The sequence below is a fragment of the Mesocricetus auratus genome, unplaced genomic scaffold, assembly GCF_017639785.1.
Source record: "Mesocricetus auratus isolate SY011 unplaced genomic scaffold, BCM_Maur_2.0 Super-Scaffold_15014, whole genome shotgun sequence".
Classification (NCBI taxonomy): domain Eukaryota; kingdom Metazoa; phylum Chordata; class Mammalia; order Rodentia; family Cricetidae; genus Mesocricetus; species Mesocricetus auratus.
In genome coordinates this window covers 26,874,590-26,894,113 of record NW_024429186.1, presented here as the reverse complement: position 1 = coordinate 26,894,113, position 19,524 = coordinate 26,874,590, and the positions used below count along the sequence as shown (strand labels likewise).

General features: G+C 41.4%; 1 protein-coding gene across 8 annotated transcripts in view; it reads right to left on the bottom strand.

Moving 5' to 3' along the window:
• The window catches only part of Cep128 (centrosomal protein 128), a 345,498-nt gene that overhangs the window by 316,169 nt on the left and 9,805 nt on the right, over positions 1 to 19,524 (bottom strand). For 7 of the 8 annotated variants that reach the window (XM_040742677.1, XM_040742676.1, XM_040742670.1 and 4 more), the window contains 3 exons: positions 10,939 to 11,078; positions 7,755 to 7,916; positions 5,851 to 5,937 (listed from right to left, as the gene is read on the bottom strand). In XM_040742677.1, coding sequence (XP_040598611.1) covers positions 5,851 to 5,937; positions 7,755 to 7,901 — 234 coding nt within the window. In that variant the 5' untranslated portion in view covers positions 7,902 to 7,916; positions 10,939 to 11,078. The remainder of the gene's footprint in view (positions 1 to 5,850; positions 5,938 to 7,754; positions 7,917 to 10,938; positions 11,079 to 19,524) is intronic. The other variant, XM_040742673.1, reaches the window with a different exon arrangement.

Sequence of the window (19,524 nt, the reverse complement as noted above, 5' to 3'; positions counted from 1 at the left end):
TGTTTGTCAGACTTGCCCACTGTCTCATTGGCTTATCCTCCACATTTACAATCGTCCCCAGTTCCCCTCTTTTTCCCAGAAGTCCTGCCTCTCTCTCCTGCCTAGCTACTGGACATTTAGCTTTCTTATGAAATTAATCACAATGACATATCCTCACACAGTAATGTTATAACTTTTCACATGGGGGCTGGAGAAACGGCTCAGCAAGAGCACTAGTTGCGAGGTAGCAGGGAAAACCAACTCCTGAGAGTTCTCTACTGACTCTAGCCATGGGCTGTGCACACTCATGCGCATGCTCACACACACACAAGAATGAAGCAAATTGTAAAAGGGTCTAGCAAATGCTTAATAAAGGTGATTTTTCAAACAAATTTAAGAAATTACACACAAATAGAAAATGGCCAAAAACATTATGAGTACTAAATATCAGCATAATGAAGTATGCATAATGTGCTCATTTTTGAAATAAATGAAACTCGGTCTCCAAAAAATTTAATAACTTGTTCAAAGTAACTGAGTAATTTCTAAGGAGGGGGGTAAAAATCAGAATTCAATTTCAATTCTGACTCCAAAGACTACATTTCATAAGTCTCAAGAAAATTCTTTTTGCATTATTTTATTTTTTACAACACTGAGTACATGGACACATGTGTTGGAGAGTCTATGGCGGGACACATATGTGAAGATGCTTGGACAGCTTTCTGGAATTGGGTCTCTTTTTTCCCCATGTGGGCTCCAGGGACTGAACTCAGGCTGCCAGACTTGCATGGCAACAATCTTTACCCTCTAAGCTATCTCACCGTTCCTCTGGGAAAACAATATTTTCATATCTAGTAGTTTCACAAGAAACTTGAGGATAAAATTTTCAACAAGATAATAATCTAATTCAAAAATCTGAAGTACATTGATAAAATGAACTTAACAGCATGCAACTAATTAAATTTCCTAACAATAAACCATCATTACTTAAAACTATTAAAAGACTGGACAGATCTTACTTTCAGGCACCCAATGAATTAGTGCAGATCAGCCAGGGGAGGAGCAGGGACCTTCAACTCTGGGCTATGACAAGTGGCTAATGTCTGGCTTAAACCACCTTCTGTGGTGCCATTGGGTACTTTTGACAAGTGAAACCCATTACATAAAAAGGAAAACCTGAACTTCATTTAACATTCTCAAGAATCCACATACCAGATGGCAACTTCATAGTATTCCCAAAGGAAAATTTTAATCATAGTACTTATTAGAAAAAAAATTAGCTATTAATGTAAGTTTCCATACTATAATTTGATTTAAGTCTTTATCTCATCTTTACCTTAAAAAATGAACTTAAAGCCAGGCGTTTGTGGTGCACGCCTTTAATCCCAAGCACTTGGGAGGCAGAGGCAGGTGGATCTATGTGAGTTCGAGGTCAGCCTGGTCTACAGAGCAAGTTCCAGGACAACCTCCAAAGCAATACAGAGAAACCCTGTCTCGGGGAAAAAAAAAAAAAAAAAAGAACTTAATTAGCCTGCTGGCTTGAAGCAAGAACTGTACTTTTTTATACAGTGGTCTGCCTGCATGTATGCCTGTAAGACAGAAGAGGGCACCAGATCTCATTATAGATGGTTGTGAGCTGCAATGTGGTTGCTGGGAATTGAACTCAGTATCTGTAGAAGAGCTGCTGGTGCTTGTAACCTCTGAGCCAGCTCTCCAGGCCCAGAACTGTACTTTTATAACCCACTATTAACTACTTTAGCCTCATCATCATCAGCCAAGAATACCACTGCAGGCACATTTTGTGTTGGACACTCAGCTTCAAGAGATTTCATCTTTACATCAGCACAAGCCACACCCATTTCTCTCACTAACAGTAACACGAGGTTCTAAAAGAAGCAAGACAAAGCTAATTCACTGCACAGTTCTTGAAATATTCCAATATGTGAAACATAACATGTTCCAAATCTACACATTAAATATTTATATATAAATTTTATTTAAATTAGAAATGATCTTATTTTACATATCAATCCCAGTTCTCTCTCCCATCCCATGCCCCATCCACTCCCCAGGGAGTATGAGGCCTTCCATGAGGGATCATCAAAATCTGTCAAATCACTTGGGGCAGGGCTCAGGCCCTCCCCTGTGTATCTAGGCTAAGAGAGCATCCCTCCATGGGAAATGGGCTCCCAAAATCTACTCATGCACTGGGATACAGCCTGGTTCCACTGCCAGAGGCCCCATAGACTGCACAGTTCTCCTAGCTGACACCCATGTTTGGGGGGCCTAATTTGGTCCTACGTTGGTTCCCCAGCTGTTAGACTGGGGTCCATGAGTTCCCACTTTCTCGGGTCAGCTGTTCCTGCAGGTCTTCCTGGTGTAGTCTTGACCCCTTTGTTGGTCACTCCTCCCTCTCTGAAGCTGGATTGAGGAGTTTGGCTCAGTGCTTAGCTGTGTATCTCTGCTTCTGCTTCCATCAGCTACTGGATGAAGGCTCTAGGATGACATTTAAGGTAATCATCATTCTCATTATAGGGGAAGGCATTTATAAGGTAGCCTCTCTACTATTGCTTGGGTTCCTAGTTGGGATCATCATTGTGGGTCTCTATACAATTCCCTAGAGTCAGATTTATTTTTAAACCTATAGTAGCTCCCTCTATTGGTGTGTCTCTTTTCTTGTTCTCCTCTATTTCTCTCCCCACTCAATCTTCCTGATCGTTCGTGTTCTCCTCCCTCCTCCTCTTCTCCCCTCCTCTTTCTCCTACCTCCCTCCTCCCTCCCCCCCCCATGCTCCCAATTTGTTCATGGGCTTTTGTTTTTCCGCTACACTAGGGGACCATGTATGCCTCTCTTAGGGTCCTCCTTGTTTCCTTGCTTCTCTGGAGTTGTAGATTGTATAGGCTGGTAATCCTTTGCTCTATGTCTAATATCCATATATGAGTGAGTACATACCATGTTTGTCTTTCTGTGACTGGGTTACCTCACTCAGAATGGTTTCTTCTAGTTCCATCCATTTGCCTACAAATTTCAATATTCCATCTTTTTTTCCACTGAGTAGTACTCCATTGTGTAAATGTATCACATTTTCTGTATCCATTCTTCAGTTGAGGGTTATCTAGGTTACTTCCAGGTTCTGGCTATTACAAATAATGCAGCTATGAACATTGTTGAACAGATGTCCTTGTTGTATGAATATGCATCCTTTGGGTATATGCCTAAGAGTGTAATTGCTGGATCTTGAAGTAGACTAGTTCCCATTTTCTGGAGAATCCTTCATAACTGATTTCTAAAGTGGCTGTACAAATTTGCACTCCCACCAGCAATGGAAAAGCATTCCCCTTTCTCCGCATCCTCTCCAGCATAAACTGTCCTTGGTGTTTTTGATTTTAGTCATTCTAATGGATGTAAGACGGTATTTCAGAGATGTTTTGATTTGCATTTCCCTGATGTTGAGCAACTTCTTTAGTGTCTTTCAATCATTTTAGATTCTTCTATTGAAAATTCTCTGTTTAGTCCTGCACCCTACCTTTTAACTGAATTATTTGGTGTTTTGGTGGCTAGCTTCTTGAGTTCTTTGTAAATTTTAGAGATCAACACTCTGTCTGAAGTGAGGTTAGTGAAGATCTTTTCCCATTCTATGGGCTGCCTTTTTGTCTTGCTGACTGTGTCCTTTGCCTTACAGATGCTTCTCAGTTTCAGGAGGTTCCATTTATTAATTGTTAATCTCAGTGTCTGTGCTACTGGTGTTATGTTCAGGAAGCAGTCTCCAGTGCCAATTCGTTCAAGGGCACCTCCCACTTTGCCTTCTAAGAGGTTCAGTGTGGCTGGATTTATGTTGAAGTCTTTGATCCATTTGGACTTAAGTTTTGTGCATGGTGATAGATATGGGTCTATCTGCAGTCTTCTACATGTCAGCCTCCAGTTATGCTAGCACCATTTGTTGAAGATGCTTTCTTTTTTCCATTGTATAGTTTTAGCTTCTTTGTCAAAAATCAAGTGTTCATAGGTGTATGGGTTAATATCAAGGTCTTCAATTCAATTCCATTGGTCTACCTGTCTACTTTTGTGCCAATACCAAAGTCAGGGATAGTGATGCCTCTTGAAGATCCTTTATTGTACAGGGTTGTTTTGGCTAGCCTGGGTCTTTTTTTTTTCATATAAAGTTGAGTGGTGTCCCTTCAAGGTCTGGGAAGACTTGTGCTGGGATTTTGATAGGGATTGCATTGAATCTGTAGATTGCTTTTGGTAAGATTGCCATTTTTACTATGCTGACTGCATGTTAAATATTAAAAGGAAACCTTCTCACACATTCTCTGTGACTAAAATGTTCTCAGAGCTCCCAGGAAATTCACAGCATGAGAAATAACTCAGGGTCAAAAACTTCAGAATCCCAAAAAAATCTAAGGCACATTGTACAACTGAACATGTTCACCAACCAGAACACTTACAAGAAAGGCATGTGAAAATCTATTCTGTTGATGAAGGGGAAAGCCAATGCTGCTACAGGCTACTCCAACTATACTCCACTGCTGACGCAGTGACAAGAACCACTGATTTCTAGGTACCAAGATCCTAGCTCAGTTCCTTCCCCATTCTGGAAATTCTGTATGAGTTCCATCTTGCTCTCATTCTAGCCTTGTGGTGAGCTAGCTCAGCCAGTAAAAGCACTTGTCACCAAGACTGATAACCCAAGTCCATCCTTGGAACCCTCACAGTTAAAGGAAAGATATGCTCCTGCAAGTTGTCCTGACTTCAACACACATATTAAGGTGTGCATGCACACAAAAAATGAACAAATAAAATGTACTTATTTTTAAAGATTTATTTATTTTTATTTTATGGGCATAGGGGTAGGTATATGCATCATGTGCATACCTAGTACCCACTAAATCCAGAAGAGGGCATCAGATCCCCTGCAATTACAGATGGTTTCGAGTTGCCGTGTGTGCTGAGAACTGAACTCAGGTGCTCTGTAAGTGCAGCAAGTACCATTGTTCCAGCCCCAACTAAATGCAATTTCATAAAAAGACAGGAGCAGGGAGCATGGAGAAGCAGCTTGGCTGCCAAATTGCTTGCCATGCAAGCATCAGAACCTAAATCCAATTCCCAGCACCTACATAAAATGCAAGGTATGGTGGAATTATCATAACTGTAACTTCAACCTGGAAAGATTATGCTAGTCTAGCATAATCTATGAGCCCCAGATCCCAGCAAGAGACCGTGTCTCAAAAAGATAGACGGCTTCTGAGGAACAACACTAAAGGATGACCTCTGGCCTACACACACATCTACACACATACATTTACCCTCACACATACCAAGTTACATACATATGCACACACAACATATTGGGCCTTTTGTAAAGATGGAAAATTTTACCAAGTACTTTGAAGACTTGAAGATTATAAATAAAAAGGCCCAGGTAAACCATGAGGTGCCATAGTACACACATAACTTATAACATCTAATATTACATCAGCTGTCAGTAAGAAGCCACCAGAATCATTCCTGAGAAACTCTCAGCTGCCTGTCTTCCCTCTCCCAATAATTTCTAAGTAGCAGAAGAAAATCGCTGCTACCCTAAGTAGCTAGAATGAATGAAAAATCTGTAACAACCCACTGTCAGAACAGAACAAGAGTTTAAGGAAGCCAAAGAGGGACAAACAGACTAAGGAAGAGTCAGAGGCAAAACAACTCTTGCTTTCCGAGGTCTTTTTTCTCACAGTGGCTGGAAACAAACACCAAGTTGGAAATCTGAGTTCGCTTACTAAATTTAAACTGAAAACAGTAAGGCAGATTAAAATGTATACTAATTCATACCACTATCTACTTGTCTTACTCATATTCCCACTGCCTTAGACTGCATCTCACCTGCTCAATAGCGCCTGCCTGCCCAATGCTATGCTCTCGATATCGCCCAAGCATCGCATCCACTTGTCGCAGGTTCCGACTGGTGTCCTTGAGAAAGAGAATACTCCGTCATCCCAAACCATTTAGTACCATCTAAGAACCCCAACTGACATTTGTAAAAGTATAATTTATGCCAGGTGACTTGGATATCAACATACTTCATGCACATCAAATTGCTACAACACTTCGAGGGAATCCCAAATCCACCCACAATTTATTTATGTAAAATTAAAAGCATTTAATTTACAAGTCCTAGTAAGTTGGCAAGAAAATCACAAATTGAGAAGAGTCCTCTTCAGAAATGTGTGCACTTTGTCTTTACACTGTTCTTACAGAAAAGCAATCCAGAGCATCAAGTTAGCAGGGTGGGTTAAGCGCACAGCAAGCTGGAGGCCAGAATGGGCTATGCCATAGAACATAGTGTAAGTATAAAAAATAGTATAAGAAGAGAGAAGGAGGAAGGGATGTAGGGAGGGAGGGAGGGAGGGAGAAGAAAAAGAGCAGAAAGGAATCCTGACTTGCAAATGTGCTCAGGTATATAAAGAAAAGTTAGGTCTCCTGTACTCCAGTTAATTCCTCACTACAGAACGTGATTAAGAAAAGAAAATGGGCCCTTTAATCTTTTAATAAACAATAAATTTATTTATTACCTAATCAGAGAGTTTCTACCTAAGTGTGCTTGGTTTTACAGAAGATTGATAGAGTAGGCTCTTTTGAATATGCCTACTTACTAATGTTTCTCTTTGGCAGGAAGGTAGAAAGAGTCCAACTCTAAAATCCCATTGTAAGTTAGCTTAAATAAGTTTACAAAGAACAGGTGTTGGTACTCTTATGTAAAATTGTTATTTACCCAACAACTACTCTTTTCCAATCAAGCACACTAACCCAAAGCAATTCAAGCCAAATTTCTGATTTATATGGACTAAGGCAAAAGCAAGGGACTAATCAGCTGAAAATAATTCCATTTCTGGGTTTGTCTCCTGCACTACCTGTCCTACGCCCTTTCCAAGCTCTTCATAGGGAAAGCTCATACTGCCCCCACTCCAACTTCCAAGCACTCTCAGGAATTACCTTCAAAATCAAAACGGCGTCTCTATACATATCAGCCATCCACTGGCAATCTGCTTCCCCAAAACTCCAAGGGGCAAAAGGGCACAGGAAGCTAGACATCTGTGCTCGCCCCTGCTTTCACTCCCACAATATTTTACTTGCAAACACAGTTTTATCCTAAGACATTCTCAACAACCTATCAGATAGTTCAGGTATCATCACCATGGGAACCAGACCTCGTCATTTCTGAGTCCTACTTGCTAGAATAATGTGTATGAAACTTATATGTCAAAGGGGATTGTGCAGATGTGACTTAACACCTAGAGTGGGGTTGCTCCTGGATTACTGAGAGGACACAATGAAATCACAAGCGTCCTTAACAGAGGAGGGGTGGCTGGCAGTGTGGCCCAGCGGTAGAGCACTTGCATATAGCATGCACAAGGCCTTGGGTGGAACCCTAGTATACCAGGAAAACCATCAGCAACAAAAAAGGAAAAGGAAGGCAGAAGAGAGGACATAGTGAGGCAGAGAAGAATCCCCTCCCCCAACCCCCCCACCTCCCCCCCACCCCCTAACTCCCCCCCCACCCCCCCACCCCCGACACCTGGCTCTGAGGATGAAGGAAGAGAGGCCCAAGGCAAGGTACATGAGTGGCTACAAAGGGCAAATGAACAGAATTTTCCTTTTTCGGACCTACAGGGCTGTGAGACAGGCGTCACCTGAGGGTCATTTATTACAGTACTAAAGTAAAACAAGATGCTGAGTTGGCTCAGACTACTTAAAAATCTACCAAATGCAAGCACTGTCAAACGAACCTGTAAAGTACTGGTTATAGTGTTGATCTTTGCAGTGACATCTACAGCAGGATGACTTCCAGTTTCCCTGTGAATTGTCCTGGCTGCCCGTCGACTAAGTCGGTCACGATAGCGGAAGTGGTCTGAGTCACTGGATGATTCTGCCATTGATGTCTACAAATCCTTCAGAATAAACCCAAGTCAGTGTCAATCAAGTAATAAGCACAGAAGTAAGGAAGTCACTACTTACTTCCTGGTATGTTTAGGTATTTATTACATTAGTCTTCCCGCAAACAGACACACAAGAAAACAGAAAAATCACTTCCCACGCAATTGTTTCCCTGGCTTGCTCTGCTCTGAGAAAACTACTCCCACATGGTTGCAGTGAGTTATCAACTCCAAGTACCACTTCCTAAGATTTGTGATCTGCTGCCAGGATTAAAAGTACTTTCATATACAATGTTTCACAGCACTGTCATCAACTCTATCCATGAAAACATAAAAATATTCTCTGAAGACCTACAGAGCCAAGGAGGTGACTCAATTTTGACCTCCACCATTGATGTAAATGCTGGGAGGGGGGACACAGGGGATTTCCCAGAACAAGCTAGCTAGCTAATCTAGCCAAATGCACAAGCTCTGGGTTGAAGAGACCCTACCTCAATATATAAGGTGGAGAGCAATTGAAGAAAACATAGGATCAAGACATGTCGACCTCTGCCCTCTGTGTGTACAAAGACACAGGTGCGCACACACCTACATGTTCACATGCACCCACACACAAGCAAAAAGAAAAAGAACTTCAGTTCTTAATAGCAGTCCAATATCTAAGCTATAAGAATTACCTCTAAACATAAAAATACTACAGATGCCCTGCAGGAACTGTAAGAAAACTCCAGTGCATGTAAGAATGAAAACTTTCCTACAGCTTAATTTAAAATTATAGAATTAAGCACACAATGTGACACAGAAACAAATTTTACAATAATACATTTACAAGAAGAAACTGGCTTCAACATCTCCAAAAAATAGAAAGCCTACCTTCCAGAATGTACTTTCAGTGATGGGAAATTCTCTAGATTTTCCTCCACCTTTACCTCAACTGTCTATTTAATTCATATGAAAAAGTATTTGTACAAGAAAATCTCATTTCAGAAAAACTATTAATTCACATTGGAGGAACCAAATGCATTTCTAATAAAGCAGCACCGAAGAAAGCTAAGTAGATCAAATGCAAGAGCTTATTGAGTAGTATTCCAATAATTTCACCATCTGTTCAATGGAAGGTTAACCCAGTCTTTAATATAAACTGCTATAATACTTCTAAAATCTACACAGACATTTTTCTGACTTATTATGTACAGTGTGATCAAATTTTTCTCTGATGACAGGATATTCTGGCTCTTTTGGACCTTTATTTATTGCAGCTTGAAATGCATAATCTTGTGTCTAGAGAAGATAAAGGACCCTTGCTGTGAATTTAGGTGTTTTTTTTTCAAAATTAAATTACACTCAATCTTCACTATTTCAGAAAAAGAATCCATGAAATATCCAAGCACTTAACACAAACTGAGACAGAGAGCTACTGAACACCCTGGAAACCATGCATCTCTCACATACCCACGCCCCTCAGCTTCCGCCAGCACCAACTTCTTGGGTTTTTGCCTCCTAGGTTTAAGCACAAAGGTGCCCATGATGGGCTCCCTCCCACAACAGAAACCATGAACAAGAAACTAATACTGAAGCAACTGTTGGCTTTGCCTTTCTCTAATCACAACTGTTTAAGCCCCACACACACATAAAAAAGAAGTTCATACAAAGATATCCATGAGAGTTCATTCTAAGTGCAAATTTGATAACATTAATAAATCCCTGGGGCATTAGATGTGTTCAGAGTGTACCTGGAATATTATTTCCAGAAACAATAAGATTATGGATTAATTTCTAATAGACTTACAATGACACCATTGGGATGTGGTAAAGGGTAAGAGCGAAGACATAGTTGGAGAAAATGGGTGAACAGAGAATCCCTTTAAGGCTACCTGTAGTGCGGCCCCTTCCTGCATTCCCTCTTTTCCTGCTGCCTGTCCCCTAAGAAATGAAGGAGATTGTCAACCAAAGTGTCTGCTACCATGATGTTCTGGACCAGCAAGCATGGACTGACTCTGTGAAACTGTCAGCCAAAAGAAAAAAAAAAAAAAAAAAAAAGACCAACTTCCTCCCTTAAGCTGCTTCTGTGAGGTATCTGTGTATCTGTCACAGAAAAGTGACTAACACAAGATCTTTGAAATGCCTTTGCCTTGAAAACTTTAGAAATCCAAATCTGCATCTCTCTCTCTTATGAGTCTCTTCAATGCCCCCTTTTACACTTTCAAGTACTTCCCATCATTCTCTGGCAGGAGATGAAGAAAGAACATGCGTTTTCCAGGAGCCAACTACTAGATGAGGTACTTGTGGGATTCTCACAACAACTTTATAAAACGAGTACCCGGGTGGTGGTAGTACACACCTTTAATCCCAGCACTAGGGAGGCAGAGGCAGGCTGATCTTTGTGAGTTTGAGACCAGCCTTCTCTACAAGAGGACAGCCTCCAAAGTCACAGAGAAACTCTGTCTCAAACCCCTCCCCCAAAAAAGTGTACCAACAGTGTTAATCATCGTTTATAGGTAATTCCCTTGGATATTATTACATATCAAACTCTTTACATAAATACACAATTTGAACTTTCACTTGGCCTGAAGTCCAAACTGCTATGGTTCTTTTTCACTATTTGGGAAAATGGTTAAAATAATTAGTACAGAGAACAATATAGTAAGACTGCATATACACACCCCCTAGAACTAATTATCAGTAATGATAAATAACACCATAATGTGCTTGTAGCTCTTAAAGTAAAACATTTAGAGCATTAAATTATAAATAAAATCTCAGGACGCTCTTAACTCATCTTCCTGACCCCTCCAAGGAAGACAGACAACATGATTTCATGTGGAAACCCTACAGCACGCATTTATACTTTCAACAGAGGTTTCTCCAAGTCTTCCATAGAACATGCATTATGACTAATGCATGTAAACAAGTGACCAAGAGGAATATGTGAATTTAAGTGTATAACAAAAAATCATAAAGAATTAGATAAAATTAAGAAAACATTAAATTACCTCTTACCATGGCACACCACAGAAGGAAGAGGCCTATCACTTACCCCAGCTAGGATTACATACTTTCAACAGGATAGAATCACTTTCTGGCATGAGCTTCCCGGGTGCACACTAAGTCTTCTGCTATTAATTTCAATTACTTTGAGCAATGAGAGTTGTTAGACTCCTGCATCTGGTGGAACTCCTGTAGAGGGATCAAGATTTAAGGAGGTAAGTACTGAGAAACTGCATGGGTTTTCAAAAGCATGGGAACATTTGGCAACCATCTACATAACTTCTATTACCTAAATTTCACAAATGTTGAACTAAAAGAAAATAGAATTATATAAACAGATTACTTCCATTGCTGATAAAAACTTGGCACTTCCTTTCACTATTACTAACAATAAAAAAGTTTAAGTATGACTCCCATAGCAAACTTGAGTAGAGGCCTAACTCTCAGTGCTATAAACATAAAAACAGCCATTGTGCCAATGACACAATCTTGCCAAAAAACACTAATCTATCATGGGCCCAAAAACACTCTCTAGGCATGGAGTTGATGGGAAAGGAAGAAAACCCTGGCCTCTGAAGTTGACAAGAGGTATGCACATATATCAGAGCAAGGGTAGACAGTAGTCATGCCAACTGGGACAAAGGAAATCTCACGGGTCCCAACTCAGACAAAAAAACTACAGGCATCTAAGGGATGCTGAGACTAGGAAAAAGTCATCCCCCAGGGAGGTGCCTCCTCATTGGTTACCCATTTCCAAGTAGTTGGCACTACAATCATGAACATGCAAGTAGCACTAAGTGGACTCAGTAGGTTGTTGGTGTGGTATATGTATGGTGTCTGTCTGTCTGCCTGTATGTCTGTCTGTCTGTCTGTATGTATGCATGTATGTATCATGTGTCTGTGTGTCTGTCCATGCCTGTGTCTGTATATGTCTCTCTGTGTATGTAACAATAGCAAAGAGGAAACAGCCATGAATTTGAGAGGGAATGGAGTGAGCAGCACATGGAAGGAGCTAGAAGAAGGAAAGGAAATAGGGAATGAATGGAAATGATATAATTTATTTCAGTAACATTTCTTCAAGGCTAGGGTAAATGTATAGAGGCCATGAAAACAGCTCTGGAATCCAAAGAGGAAAGCACAAAGCGATGGCAATTATGCACTCCTTATTCATCATTAACAGTGTATTATTTTATGCTACAGCTTAAACACAGTTTTTAAGTGTGCTATACCTTAAGATCACTGGCATTAAAATATATATATATACTCCAAAAACCTTTCTCCCCAGTGAAACTAAATAATGGGTAAGAGATGGAGTCATTTTATGCTGACAAAAAAAAATGAAAAAAACTCAACAAAATAGTCTAAGAAATTTAAATTAAACCAAGAGGATGCTTTCCTGCCCTACTGTTTCCATTAAATAATAATGCTGGGCTTCAGAAGAAAGCACTCCTGAACTCTTCTAAGGGGAATATGGAACTTGACACAACCTGTCTTGCTGTTAACAGGGAACTACCTGTCAAGAACTGTTTGTACCTTTGACCTAGTAATTAAACATCCAAAAATGACCCCTAAACAAAAGTCAACAGAAAATTTGCATATAAGGATATTTACTGTGAAGTTGTTTTAAAGAGAAAATGAAAACTATGTGAATTTCAAACAGAACTTCCCGTGGGACAGCCATTACTATACAATGGGACTCTAAAGTGAGTCAGTAACTAGCCATTAAGAATCTGGTTCCCAACTAACCTGGGTTCATAGGGGCTCACAGAGACTGATGAACAACCAGGGAGCCTGCATGGGACTCACCTAGACCCTCTGCATATAAGTAACAGTTGTATAACTTGGTCTTCATGTGACACTCCTAAGGGTGAGGAGAGCAGGAGCTATCTCAGACTCTGATGCCTGCTTGCGTTTTGGACCCATTCTCCCTAACAGATTGCCTCACCCAGCCTTAACGCAAGAGGAGGTGCCTAGTCTCCTTGCAACTTGATACACCCTGGCTGGCTGGTAGCCATGGGAGACCTTTCATATTTGAAGAGAAACCATAGAGAAGGCATGGATTGGGGTGGGAGGGACTGGGAAGAGGGGACAAAGGGAAATTTTTTTTTTTTTTTGGTTTTACGAGACAGGGTTTCTCTGTATTGTTTTGGAGGCTGTCAGTCCTGCCTGGCCTCGAACTCACAGAGATCCGCCTGCCTCTGCCTCCCAGGAATTAAAGGCGTGCGCCACCACCGCCCGGCTTAAAGGGAAAATTTTGATTGGGATGTAAACACAAAAAAAATTATGATAATAAAAAAAGAAAGAAAAATTCTGGTTACAAAGAACAATTGATGAAAAGCAAGGGTAAAGTATGAGTTCCAGTTTTGTAATAAACATAATGTTCTGGTTATGTACACAAAAATAGCCAGAATGTAAATTTAGAGGCACAGGATTGGGAGATATAATAAGGGAATAAATTACTATCCCAAAGTATATTTATTCTTGAAAGTTTATTCCCAATTTGTATTCTTCTAAACTTTTATTCTCCTATCTTTTATAAATTCTCAATAATGAATTTATGTTAATAAATTATCAGAAGGAAATACAAAGTATACTTGCTGTGGAATAATCCTCTTATACACTGTAAAGATTTGTCACTCAAATTGGTTTAATAAAATGCTGATTGGTCAGTAGCCAGGCAGGAAGTCTAAGGATGATGGGAGGAGAAGGGCAAAGTCAGAGGAGAGTCTCCTGCAAGCATAAAGAGAGCAAGACAGGCACACCGTACTTAGAAAAGTTACCTCCATGTGGCACAGCATAAATAAGGAATATGGTTTAATTTCAATTTTAGAGCTAGTTAATAAGCCTAAGCTATTGGCCAAGCATTTATAAATAATGTTAAGTCTCTATGTGGTCATTTGGAAACTGCTGCTGGGATGGGGAGTGGGCAGTCAGGACAGGAAACTCTGTTTACAAATAAAGAAATATAAAGATCACCTTCAAAGACAGCAGACTAACAAGCTGACAGCATGGAAAAAGTTCAACATCCTACATTCTCAAAACTCTTTTCGTTGGTAAATACTTGAAGATGAAAAGAAATAACGCCATCTGAAAAAGGAGGTCTAATATATTTATTAAATATACTTACAAGATAAACAGAGGGATGGGAGCTCTGGGAACGTGGCCCGCTTCCAAGAGAGCAAGCTTTTGCTTTTCCTTTCCTTTTATCCTTACCTGTCCCCGTAACCCTACAATTCCCCTTTTAGTCTAAATAAAGATTTAAACTTGATACAAAACTCAAACATATGCAGTACCTGCTTCCTTTTCCTGCTTGACAACTTCCTGACCTGACTTCCTAGTTCCTTGCAACTTCCTAGGTCAGAGCAAGGGATGAGCAACAGGACCAAGTTCCCAGGGGCTGTCTCTACATCCCACCTCAGTGACAGAACCACTTATCCTGGGCTGCGAGCTAAAAGAAACTTCTTCATGCTGTATATTCTCTTTGTAGTTTTGCTGAAGGACAGTTATTTTAAATACTGGCTTACAATCCCAATGCCAGAATGAACACATCTATCAAAGTACTGTGTGAAAACATGCATGTGTACAGACATTAAGGATGGTTCATGAACGACACAGTCAATACTGCAATCTGATGCTTCGAAGAAGCACCAAGACAAGTAGAAAAACATCTGTGTGGGACCAGACAAAGTTTTCATATGGTTTTTAAAATGCAAAGGAAGAAAAACTCAGTTGAATGATAAATCCATTCTCATCATTAAAGGAAATTTCACCATGCCACACGATGGCAGAAAAGAAGGAACTGTCAAATGTGAAGACAACTTAAGAAAACTGAGTCACCAAAATTCTGGCTGAGGGTGAGGAAAGCATTTCCTTCAGCTGGAGAAAAAAAAAAAAACAGAATTACCCCTCTGCGCCTTACCACTATCTCCCTGTACAACACAACTTCTCTCCAAAAAGAAAATACTAGTTGCTTTCCAGATCTGAGCATATCCAAGGCTCAAGAGAGGACTGAGATGGGTGACCTTGGGTAAAAGTCTATAAAATTGTAGAGAAAGCTGTGTTTGAATAGCAGATGGCAAGGCTCTTAGAATAGTTTATTTAGCTGTTCCCAACACATCAATATTTAAAGATATAAATATTGTTGTTTCTGCATTAATGAACCTTATAAAGAAGACATACAACCACCATAGCAAGCAATGAACCCTCATCAATTCATGCCATCTAAACAAATATCCATATGTAGCCCTGGACACTGGGACCAGAGAGAGAAAAAGCACATTCAAGCCTTGTAAGAAGACTCAAGTCCAACCCTTTTGTTATTTGACCTAAAGAGTCATCAGATTGTCTTCATTGTAATGAGGCACATTTGTATGTATGGGAGCTGTGATTTATTGATTCTCAAATCTCTTTTCCTCAGAGTCAGTTTAAAACAATTAGGATTTGCAAGCTGTTCCATAAAAGATAAGCACCCAGCATCAGGGGTGATATTTCACAAAGCCTGACTAGTGCATGTTAAGTGGGTGATTGACTCTATAGCCTCCATGTGCCTCAGCTGTCCCCCATCCAAGGCAACTGTCCTCAAAGAAGATGTTCAAGGTAATGACATTGATATTGAGAAGGGAAATGTGTTTTAAACTTAATCATCAGCCAAATTCAATTTTCATAATGTATTTCTCCCTGTCTCAACAGCCATCCAACTTGGGGGTGCAGCTCACCCTGCAGGTGAAAAAGTCACCATGTCAGCAAAGGTTGCCTTGTACAAACAACTGTCAGCTGTTCCTCTTTCCTTTGCATCAGTGCTCTTCTGTAACATCACCTCAAACCCTTCCAGAAAATTTATCTAAGACCAAAATCAGCAGTCAGTCCTTTGGTCAGTTCCCGCAAAGGCAGGAAAACGAGGTACTCCAAAAGCCTCTGAACCAGAGGTATTCAAAACAGGTTCATTCGTTCATCCTTTAGTAAACTGTTAGGTCACAGATGAAAGATAACCCAAGGGTGGCAGTCTACACTTGTTAACACAGCCTTCAGGAGACAAAGACAGGAGGCTCCAAAGTCCAGGGCCTGTGTAAGCAACTCGGCAAGACTGTCTCAAAACACTGAGGGCTGGGGGTGTGGCTCAGTGGTGGAACACTTGGAGAGAGGGGGAGAGAGAGAGAGGGAGGGAGGGAGGGAGGTGGGGGATATCAAAGATGGAAGAAGGTGACAGTCGTGTCGTTGGTGAGAAAGACTGGCAAGAATATTGCATAGGAGGAAAGCAGTAAGACAAGAAACCCAGGAGTCAGATCAGAATCCTTCACTCGGTGTGCAGGATGAATAGAAGCCAGACACATCGCTAATATAAGGAAATGGGATGCAGTCAAACTGTCTCAGAGAAACTAGAGAGGGTCCAAACCCACAGAGCTCTCATCCTTGTACCAGGACAGTTCTGCTGTCATCTGATTTGTATATTATGGCTTCATATCCTATGGATGCATTTTTTTAAATTCTAATACTGAGGCTGGAGAATTACCTCGACAATTAAGAGTACTTGTAGAATATTCTTTTCAGGTGTGTTACTTTTGTTTATGCTCTGGAACATTTGTTTAATGGAGCAAAGATGTGTTTGATTAAATAAAATTCACCTGCAGTCAGGAGGTTGGGTCAGCAACTAGCTGACAGGAACTTGTCAGGAGGAGCCATGTGGAAAGTGGCTTTTAAGGCGGGGCCAGGAGACACACGGGCTTCTGAAGGGTCTCAGGAGGAGAGGGGGTAAGCTACTTGCTCTTCAGCCTCTCTGAGGAGCAGAATTCCACCTCAACCTTTGAGTTCTTTGGAGGGACCAAGATTTAGATAAATTCCCTTTGGAGCTGTGAAAGTCTGTGCCTGAGGGAATTCTGTTCCCTCAGGCTCTTGCAACCTAACCCCTGCTGATAGCAGCAGAGTTGCAGTTGGACTGTCTCAGCTCAAATAAACCCTTCATTGCCTACTCCTTGGGAAGCAAAACTTGAAATATTTCCCTTGCAGCTGGCATCATGAAAACATCATCATGGACTGGGCTAGCAGGCACCACAGGGACAGGGTTCCCAATGGTTTCCATGTATTGTATTTCCATTTCTTGTGAAAGGGATATCCAGTGACATTCATTCCCATTGTGTTTTAGTAGCACCTCCCCCGCCCCGCCACCAGATTCCATGTGTCTCGGGGGCTCATTTCATCTGCAGTCAGTGCCCCCACTTCAACCCACAGCACACTGGAAATGTGTTTCCTGCCATTGAACAGGTGTCAGCTGCCCCCATCCAGACTCATCCCGCCTTCATCCAGGATCCTGCTCCTTATGTGAAACCAAAACAGGAGGCACACTGCTGTTAAGAAGACACATTGTTATACATTGTAAAGTCTCCATACCTTATGAGGATAATAAGCATGTTTCCTAAGCCTAATGTGTCCTGCAACCCATGTTTTACAACCTACCCTGAACTTGTGACTCCAGGATGTATACCCACCCTTTTTGCCTTCGTAGACTCCTGAACCTGTAGTATATGATTGCCCTTTTGCCTTACAAAACTGTGTCTTCCCAGGTACCTTGATGACTGCCCTCCTAAGTGATGTATTTATTCTTGCACTCATCTATCCCACAGGCAGCCTTGAACCCTGAGGGCCCCACTCTTCTGTCCAGGTGCTAACAGCCAATTATCTCGACAGATGTCAATCTTAACCCTTCCCCGTAAAAGGACCTCCACAGACAGTGAGGGGCTGCTCTCTGAAACCCCAACTCAGGGGGAGGCAGCCGTCTGACCAGTCCCTTGTACACTTCTACATACACTTTGCTTTAAAATAATCAGACAATAGTGGAAATGGTTTGTTCTCAGGTCCTAGCACTTACTGCTCAGTGACTATGGATCAGCTGTAGCCTAGGATACCCATAGTCTCTCTACCATCCAATGATGCATCCACATCTTCCCCAACAAGTTCTGGATCTCAATCCTATCGAGGAGCACCCTTCAAGTGTATGCCTTTCTTGGCTATTTCCCCCCAGGCGCAAGAATTCTAGATTCTCTCCATTACTTTATGGATAACCCTATTATAGTTCATTGCATCAGGGTCAGCAAACTTTTTCTGTAAAGAGCCATGTCTCAAGTAGGGTCTCTACTACTGTGCTGAAACACCAGGACCAAAAGCAACTTGGGGAGGAAAGATTTTATTTGGCTTACATATCCTGAATCACACAGTCCACTGAAGGAAGGCAAGGCAGGAACTCAGACCAGGCAGGAACCTGGAGGCAGGAGCTGATATTGAGGCCATGGAGGAGAGCTGCTTACTGGCTTGCTCTTCATGACTTATTCAACCTGCTTTCTTATAGAACCCAAGACCACCAGTCCAGGGTTAGCACTACCTATAACAGAATAGGCTCTCCCCTATTAATCACTAATCATGAAAATACAGGCTTGCCTATATGTATAGGGAAACCTTTTCCTTGAGAGAAGCCTTCCCGCCAGCCTGGTTCTAGTGCCGCATCAGTCCCAAATAAACACACAGGAGGCTATATTAATTATGAAGCTGTTGGCCTTGCTTGTTTCTTAATGGCTAGCTCTGACTTAAGTAATTACCCCATAATTGTTAATCTAAGTATTTCTCTTACCGGAGAGCTTTCCGGGATTCCTACCCCATGACGTTACATCTTGACTCTCTGTGTTTCTCCTTCCCAGAGTTCTCCCTGAACTCCTAGTCCCACCTATCTTGGTTCCCTATTGGCCCAACAGTGCTTTATTGACATATACATAGAACTTCCTCCATCACCTATAGCCTGATCTTGTGGAGGCATTTTCTCAATTGAGGTGCTCCCCGACCCCCATACCCAGTGACTCCAGTTTGTGTCACATGGACATAAAACTAGCCAGCATAAGCTATAAAGGTTTTTCAATCTTATGAGCCCTACAGTCTCTGACACACCTATTATACCCTGCAACTGTAGCATAAAACATGGCATTGTAAGAGAATGGGCCAACTGGATTTGGCCTATGGGTAAGTTGAACTTGGCCTATGAAACATAGCTTGCCAACCCCCAAATGCTAAACTCTCCCTATTGAACTTACTGTGGGTTAGCTACTCCCCTACCCCCCCACCCCACCCTCTCACCCCCCCACCCTCTACTTCCCCTACCCCAGTTTAGAGGGAAACTGACTTGTGTTGCACCAATTCAACCGAGAGCCAAGTAGGAAAAGGATTGGAAAGCACCCTTGGGATTGTTAGTGAGATTATTAAAAACAGTCTCAGCAAAGCAATGAAAATGAATCCACCAGGTCCTACAATGAAGGAGAAACAAGGGATAGAGGCAGTTATATGTGTGCCTTTTTTCTTCTTTGGATATGTGAAAAAAATAAAAGAGATGGATAACTACCTGGAAAGGATGTTTTCTCAAGGGATATAGAAGCCTAGGATTGGAAAAGATTTAGTCTACAAATACAAGGCAGGCCCAAGAAAGAAGAAATAAAACTGAGTGTAGTGGCCTATGACTGGAATCCCAGCATTTCCTGGCAAGTTCAAGACCAGCCTGGGTCACAGAGTAATCCTGTCTCAATCAAAACTAAGAAAGTGAGGTGGGACAAGAAGCTGGCTAGAGTCACACAAGCAAGCCACTCACTGTGGAGAGCAGTAC